The sequence below is a fragment of the Pundamilia nyererei genome, unplaced genomic scaffold (genome assembly GCF_000239375.1).
Source record: "Pundamilia nyererei isolate P.nyererei 1_Seehausen unplaced genomic scaffold, PunNye1.0 scaffold00098, whole genome shotgun sequence".
NCBI classification, from domain to species: Eukaryota; Metazoa; Chordata; class Actinopteri; order Cichliformes; family Cichlidae; genus Pundamilia; species Pundamilia nyererei.
The window spans coordinates 504,676-513,225 of record NW_005187499.1 but is presented as its reverse complement, the minus strand read 5'-3'; the positions used below and the strand labels follow the sequence as shown (position 1 = coordinate 513,225).

The following is an 8,550-nucleotide window of genomic DNA, read 5'->3' as shown; positions in this document are numbered from 1 at the left end:
AGTAGCCACGAAGCAGAAGCCAGAGGAGGCTGCAGTGGCGTGCCCGCCAGCTCTGAGGCACAGGTGGCCAGAAGGGGACAGGGAGGGGACGGGGGGGGAATGCCTCCCCTGCACCCTGGTGACACGCCCGCACCCCAATGCCCTACTTGTGTGGGTGGGTGTGTTGGAGCGGGAAGAGGGAGGCAGCTGGGGATGGGGAGGAAAAAAAGGGGAGGAGCAATCTAAAATTCTTGTTTAAAATATTTTTCAGATTTTTTTTTTAGAAAGCTTTTGTATTTATAGTTGCACATAAAAACTGGATACATAAAATATGGAGTGCCTCAGAGTTCAATCTTGGGCCCTCTGCCACTTTTTAAAATAAAATGTTTTCAGCTAATTAAAACATGCAAGCAAATATACAGTTTCCAAGAAATTCATTTTAATGTTTCTATGTTTGAGTTAAATTTTTGAGTCTGATCATCCTTACAAAAACAATCCCCATATCCGTAGTGCTTAAAAGACTTTAGCTTTACCAGTTGTGCTGAAAGCTGAAACTAGACTAATCACATAGTAGCCTCAAGTAACTTACTTTGATTACTCACCTTGGGACTGAATGTGGCATAGAACAGGATGTGTGGATGGAACTCTTCAGCAGCATCAGCATAAGCCTCAAAATCTGAAATTTAAAGGCATCCATCAAGTTGTTTCAGTAGATTGCTATATGTATGAAATATCTAAGAATGTAGACTTCTTGTTCTCATCATTACTGGTGTTTTTGTGTGCTCACTTAAATCAAATAGTAGCAACTGCAATGAAAACATTCTGATAATTATCCTAGAGTTAGGATGCTGTTTAATTTGCTTGATGTGGAATTATCTAAAAACAATACAGGCTATCATGACATTACAGTATCACAGGATTCTTACGTTCTGACTTGTGACTCTTAAAGTAGCCCACCAATTTGATGTCCTCTTCGATGTTTTTAAAGCCTTTTAGTTCCTTACTATTGTCAATTATTTCCACAGGGTCCTCGAGAACCTGTGGAAAAGGAGAAAAGGGAGAGACAACAGAGATGACAGAGAGGAGAATAAACTGGAATAAAGCTCTGTGGGTCATCTTCAAAGGAAGAAAAATCAGTATTTAGAGATTTTATTGCTAAAATAAGGCAGGCTATTAACTGGGAGATTATATCCTCACGAACATCATAGATGAACTCCACAAGAGTGTCAGCTGCAAGCTCGCCATCATATTCTATGACTTCATCGTCTGTGAAGACGAAGATGCTGTCAGACTCGTCAAGGCCTAAGGGGAAAGAACATTTTGTGTTTAATCATGCGGCTTTTGAACAGGTTAGCTCAGATTATATTTTAGCTAACTTCTGTTACAGTAACTTAACTGTGATTGTTTGGCTAGTCTGACTTTTGCACAATAAGCCATGTACCAACTGCCTGCAGCTGTATTTACCTAATTTCTTTGCAACAGCCTTGTCGTGCTTTGCATCAATGAGACCAACTCCAATATCTTCATCTTCAAACTCATCCAGGACCTGGGCTGCAAGCTGTAAAACATTGCACATAAATAATTAAACAATTTATTAGTTCAACACAAAAAAGGGTGGGGTGGTGGGATAGTGTGTTTTACTCATTTGGAAGGCTACACCATTACACCCCTACACTATTATTTACACCTTTTGACAAAGTTGTCTCACTCAGTAGTTTCATTACCATAAAAGCCTGCTTTTCAGAGCGCCGCTTATGCACTTTCTAAATCTGTATGAAACTTGAACCTTGTGACTGACAGTTGGGTCCACCAATGACAGCATCACACTTGCAGCTCAGCTGCATTGAGGAAGTTGTTTGAGAGCTGTCTCAGTGCATTTGAAGGGTAAACAGTGCACACAAACTCTTGCAGACACACACACACACATACATGTACACTGGTGTCAGAAATCTTGAGCAGCTGCTTTACTGGCATAAATAGTTAGCCCAACCAGGCTGTCCTGCAGTTTGTTGTGCAGATAATTCTCTGAATTTCTTTTAACCTGACTGGAGTTTTGGATGAGTGGGGCACAGTGAAATAGTTTACATTTTGCAGCTTAGTTTTAAGTTACACATCATACAGACTTATTCCCTTCATTGCACTATACCTTTTTTGCAGACTGTGCCCTTTTGGCATTTACACAGACTAAAATAAAACTTCTTACAGGCAAATGGATTAATGCTTCATGGTTGTATATATCACATTTACTTTGTGGCATATATTTACAGGCTATATTTAGTCTATAAACATATTTAGCCTCCCCAAAAAATATATGTGTATACATTTTTTTGGTAGTACCTAGTAGTGAATTTCACCAAATGTCCATTTGAATAAAGCACATTATTTTTACCCAGATAAATTGTTTTTGCAAATATCTTTCAGTTAAAGTATGTAAAGGAAAAGCAAACTATGTCTGCCTGCTCCTCCTAATCTGAAACCTGCAAAGTTGTTTTTGGAACTTGGGTGTTCTGAATGTGTATTTGATGTGACATGGATGAGATCATTTGCTCAGAGTAATTGAACCTCCCCAACTACATGTAAAGTTAAACCAGCAGGCTCAGTATCTGGGGTGGGATTTCATAGCTTCATGTCTGCGTGCACTGCAGCTGTACATTTCTTTCAGTTTTTCTTCTTGGCTGAGATGTTACGAACTGTAGTGATATTCAGCTGGTGCAGCACCTGACTGTATCTGCTCATTTTGATGAGCAGAGTAACAAAGAAAGACATGTACACCTTCATGTGTGCCATTCAGTGTTGAAGTGTAAAAGCACCTGCAATCTGTCTGGAGAATGCAGGTGCTTTTCCTTACATTGGTCTACAGCGCTTCCCTTGACAAAGCATTCGTAACAGACCTGAGAGGTCACTTTAATAACAAAATCAACCAAGTTCAAATGGCATGGACGAAAGCACTTAATTATCACCATCACAATGTCATGTTTCATTTGACTTTCACTAACCCCCACAGGGCTCCTTGACCTCTGAAATGTTTGCACCTTTTGCAGTTGCCTCTTACTATAAATAAAGCTTCATTAAATGTAAATCAAAATACATTCAGAAGGAGAAACACAAGCCATCGGAGCTCAACCCACCACAAAAGCAGCTCAGGATAAATATAGCACCAGAAGCTACACCAGCCCCAGGGACTATTTTGGTGAGATGGCAGTGATGCTCAATACTCTGGGATCCGCTGACAAGTACAGTACTGCATGTGTCAGCGCAGAGCTGAGCTGGCACTACTGGAGCCAGTACCTCAAGCGCTGGCCTGGAGCCCCAAGGCTGAGCAACAGTGCCCTATACGCAGACACCAGAGGGTCTTGATGTGATTCGCCAAGGAGAGCAGCCTCTCTCGTATCTCTCACTCTCCTGCTCTCTCTGTCTGATTTGTTATTAATATTTTCCTCATTACTGCTATTTATTACTAGTTTTTTTTTAGCCCTTCATCCTTTTTCCTTTGTCTTGTTCACATGAGATTTGGTTACTGATGAGATCTGTTGCACACAATTTCTGCTATATTTGTTTAGGCAAAGTCAGAATATTTGTCACAATTTTTATTTTTAGGGGCTGTTGAGAGTTCCTTATATGATCCTTTTTGGCCTAGAGTTGTCATAAAAATAAAAAAATTAGGAGTCAACAAACCAGGCTTGCAAATTACAATAATGCAACAAGCATATGGGGTAGCAGCCTTGACATTACACTGTACATTAGCCATGCCAAATGCCATAAAATACTGTTGCTACGTGATCTAGTGCAGGCCATAAATCAGAAATCAACCTGGTTTCTCAGAACTGCAATGTTCAGTGCAGTTCTCAAATAACTGCTTCTTTAGACAATATCAAGTGTGTCTTCAAATGCTCTCTGGGCACCTCTTACTTCTGCATTGTGTCTGTGATCGTTATAGTGTAAAAATGAATTTTGCTCTCTGTATAAATAATCAGCATGTCTGCAAACATGGAGTCAGCTGCTTGAAGTGATAAATTGAACTTTTCTTGGAAAATGGAATGTGGTTTTCACTTGTTTACTTACAGTAAACAAGTGGAAAGGTTTGTGTGGAAAGGGATGTAGTGTGTTTTTATGGGAATGTGAACCAGGCTGGCGTGAGGCCTGATGAGCAATCAGATGAGGGAGTGTTAAGTGCATCAACTGCTCGCCTCACACACAGTAACACACAAAGACGCACACAAACAGACACACATCCTCTACACAGGCTCAGCCTTTGCCAAAATAAATGATACCTTGGGTCCTCACAGCTCAGCTCTTTGCCTCGGGGTGGTCGACATGACGACACACCGTAGGCTTGTGACACATTTTTGGGACTTCACTTCTCAGCATTTCTGAATCCAGCAAAGCTATTTTCTACCGCCTTATCTCCTGTTCTCCATAATAACTTCCTCTTTGCAAGTCACTGACAGGAGATGAGTTTATTCAGTCCATTTTTTTTAAAACCACAGTTAAATATGCTGAAAGCATCTATGTGCTCATGAATAAAGTACCAATATTACAGCTTCCTCATCACCATCTATCCACAGTTCTTATCTTAACCCACCTCAAGGGCCAACTCCTCGATATCGAACTGTCTCTGGGCGGCGCGGCTGGATCCGGGATGGTCATGGTAGTACACCACCATAATGTCATACTTCTTCATCACGGACTTATAGTTCTTGGCGTTGAGGTCGTGAACGCGGTCCTTGCCATCGTACTCAGGGAAGTCCAAGCTCTCCTTGCCCAGTGAAATGCTCCCAAAGGACAGCAAGACTACTACAAGCACCCAGGTCCACTTCATGGCTCCTCTCTAATGTGGATGTATTTACAGTTTCAGAAAGTAAATGAAAGGGGCGAAAAATATTGAAAAAAAAAAGTTTGGTGAAAGTATGGAGAACCCCTTCCAATCCGCGTCACCCAGAAGAGAGCAAGACAGCCTCCTGCATCCACCTTATTAAAAACCCCACATGGGCAACTGGCAGTGGGCTCAGGGTGCAAGAGGGGTTGGGCTTAGTCTGACATAGGTGTGACCGTGGTCCTATGTGGCACGTAATTAAGCATGGAGAAGATGAGGCAGGGCTGGGGTGACAGCTTTCTGTGTGTGTGTGCGTGCTTGAGTGTATGTTAGGAACCAGTGAAAAAGGGTGGAGTGAGGGGGAGATGACCAACCTGCTCTCTGCATGCAACACAGAACATACACAGACAGCTGTGGAGATGGAAGGAGGTGTGTGAGCAAAGAGAGAAGGCATCATATAGAATAGGACATAGGTGTGTGAGTGTGTCCGTTTTGTGATGAAGAACTTTGATATGATGGATTTAGGGGTGGGTACAAATATGAGGGATTCTTTTCCCTTATTAAGTGAAGATGAAGGCTTGGATCCCAGCTAAAAATAATGGATGTAGGACAGAGAAGTACATATCAGGAGGGGGTGCTGGTGTCTAATTTGCTTCTGCTGGCACCCGTGCAGTGCTAGAATGTGAAGCTGGGTCACTCGGGGACATGAAGCTGGAGTGAGAGAGAGGAGAGGAGATGAGGAAAGGAGAGGGCGGTGCACTTGCTGAGGAGCACAGGGGTCACTTAGCCCTGACTCAAGAAGAAAGTGAAACATAGCGTTTTACAGGGGCTGGGAATGCATGTGGAAGCTTTATTGGAATCCTTGTGAATCTGACCCTGATACACACTGAACACATGTGTCCTGTGCAGCGTTTGCATGTATGCTTGAGATGGTTGCCTGTCATATTACTTTACGAATTGAAAGGGAAGAGGTAAGCTATAAATAAATACAGGCTATCGTAATACTTCATCCAGCTCTCAACACACCCCTTCTTTTCTGTAACAAGACATGCAAGCTTACAGCATTAACGCAGACATTTTTTTTTGTCTAAGCAAACGGCTTAAAAGGTGCACCATGCGCGTCTGCGTGTGGCTTAACTGTAGAACATGGAGCTGAACTGTGGTCAGCTGTGTTACTGTAAACACCTAATAAAAGGATATGCGAGGGTTGGTTTCAAGTGTGCTTCCTTTGCAAACCATGCAGCGACAGCTTGCATAACAGTTTGAAGTCCTGATTACATTAATAGCCTTGAACGTGAAAAAGTGACAGTCAGCTCGAGCATGCGTGGCTTGATTGAATGAGAAGCGCAATGGGTGCGTCTAATGTTTGAGCACATTAAGTTGAGATCTAAGCAGGTGCCCTGCTTAGATCTCAACTAATTTTGTGGGCCCTACTCCACATCCACACCTGTGAACAGAGGCATAAAATGTGCTGTATGCCTATGGTTACTAGTGTCAACTCAGCCTACAAACTACTTTGCTTCACAGCACATAACTGTCATTAAGTTCTTCATCCACAAACTCTGCACCTCTGCTTTCAGCATCTCACTCCTCTGGCCATAATTCAGTCAGTGATATCACTTTCAGTCTTTTATTGACAATGGTGATAAGAGCATGCACTGTGCCAGCACTGATTAAGGCAGGGTTGGAACATTAATTTTCCCAGGAGGCCACATGAGAAACTGGAACTGTGGTGCTGTGCCTGTGTGTTCCAGTTTCTCATGTAGCCCCTTGGGAAAATGAATTGCCCAATCCTGGATTAAGGTATGCTCGAAAAAGCAAAACCAATTTGCTATCATTTAGTCCTCTATTTTATAGATCATTTATCCTTTGATGGACAGGACACATGCAAGACTGTTAAATTCATACGACTATTCATTTTATGACACACATATGCAATCAAAAGCTTATAACTTGTACGTTTTGAAACTTCTAGTTCATCTACTGTAGAACTGATGTATAGTGTGTATAATACACTGTCTGGTGGACTTTAGGCATACTGCTAAATAATTAAGCTTCTTCTGTTCTGTGCTGGTCTCCTGGAACCTGGTTAAATAAAGACTTTTACTTGTTGCTTATTTGCTAGCTGGTGTTTTTTTCTTTTTCTGAATTACTATTTGCTTATTTGCATTTATACCCATGATTGCAGGCTAATTTGTAATAGAACATTTCTAATACGAATAATGTAATATTTTGACAGAGGGAGAATGACGTTCATCCAGTTTCTTCATGTCTGCAGCAGTTACCGCTGCTGGCCAGGAGATGGCACTCTCTGATCTACTGTAACTACAGATTGTGTACTGTAGAGTCTGCAGCTTCCAGTTTCTGGATAGATTCCTCAAACCGTAAGAATATTTAATCTCTTTCTTTTGTCTGTGACTGTTAGAGGTCACCTCAGCAGATCATCTGCCCCAAACTCACCTTTAACCTGTGATCCTCATTTCCTCATTTGTCCATCACCACTGCAAACAAGAAGGGGCTCAGGGCACCTTATGTAATGACACATCGTGGCTGAACTTTCTACCAGTAGCTGCTACCACAGACCTCACTATTGTCTTGCTGTCATCATTCGTGTCTTTCATCACCCTCACATTTTTCTCTTCTACTTCTGCCTTCCTCATGCAGGACCACAGTTCCTCTCATACGCTTTCTCTGAATCCACAATGACACAGTGCAACTCCTTCTGACCTTCTCTATACTTCTCCAGCCACAGTCTCGAAGCAAACATCAAATCTCTATAGACTATTAAAATATGCAGCACAATTATTACTGTTACACTAAAAAGAAATGTTTTATTTCATTTTTGCAATCTCCACATAATCTCCACATAATCTCCACTCAGTCCGCAGGAGGAGGGCCCGGGTAATTGAGACATTTCATTGTGGGCGGTGCCGAAGCTTTCGTAACAAGTTTCAGAATCAAAGTGTGTCGTGGTGCTGCTCGTACTGCTGGTGTAAAAGGTTTTAAACAAATTACAGTGCTATGTATCTGTGTGTAGCTACCGAGCTTCTAATCATTTAGCATTATACAGTCATTGAGTTATACCCAGGCAAAAAATGTGTTCTCATTTGTGCCCACAATGAAGGTTCACTGCTGTTTAAGGTTATTGCAGGTTTTAGAACGCATTTAAATTGTTCTCATAGTACTTCTGGGGATGATACATGTAATGTTCAAAACGCACATCAGTCAGGTGTTACTGAACATGGATCCCAGTTGAAATTCATTTGGGAGTGTGATATGATTCAAAGAGAAAGGAATCATCTGCTTTATACGAGCAAGTTTCAGTAAATGACACTTTCATTTATGTACCTCTTTTTTAAAAACTTTAGAGTTGATTTTCAAAAATGCAGAAGTTTCACAATACATGAATAAACCAGCAATGTGTGAGGCTTTATGTGATGGCAGATGTTACAGACATCAACCATTAGTCTCAAAATCCAATGGCGCACTGCAAATTTAAGTTTTTTATGAGGACTTTGAAACATCAAATCCCCCTAGGGTCTTGACAAAGCCTCCAGAAGCTTGGATGTCTGGATGTGTGCAATTTACCACCAAGTCTGAATTCCTCGTTGATGAACATTCATCTCATTTCTTTGCTTCATTCCCAAAATACAAAGAAACATGGCGCTGACAAAATACTCACTCCGTTTGCTGATGATGTTGGGTATTAGAAAACAGTGCTATGAAAGTGTCATTGAATGAACAACTTGTCTATGGCA

The 8,550-nt window shown here is 41.5% G+C and overlaps 1 protein-coding gene across 1 annotated transcript in view; it reads right to left on the bottom strand.

The window, feature by feature from the left end:
* Positions 1-5,078, bottom strand: part of casq1a (calsequestrin 1a) — an 11,397-nt gene extending 6,319 nt beyond the window's left edge. The window contains exons 1-5 of the mRNA XM_013912686.1: positions 4,562-5,078; positions 1,444-1,537; positions 1,181-1,281; positions 906-1,017; positions 582-655 (exon numbers count right to left, since the gene is read on the bottom strand). Of these exons, the coding sequence (XP_013768140.1) occupies positions 582-655; positions 906-1,017; positions 1,181-1,281; positions 1,444-1,537; positions 4,562-4,798 (618 nt within the window). The 5' untranslated portion in view covers positions 4,799-5,078. The remainder of the gene's footprint in view (positions 1-581; positions 656-905; positions 1,018-1,180; positions 1,282-1,443; positions 1,538-4,561) is intronic.
* Positions 5,079-8,550: the final 3,472 nt, after the last annotated feature.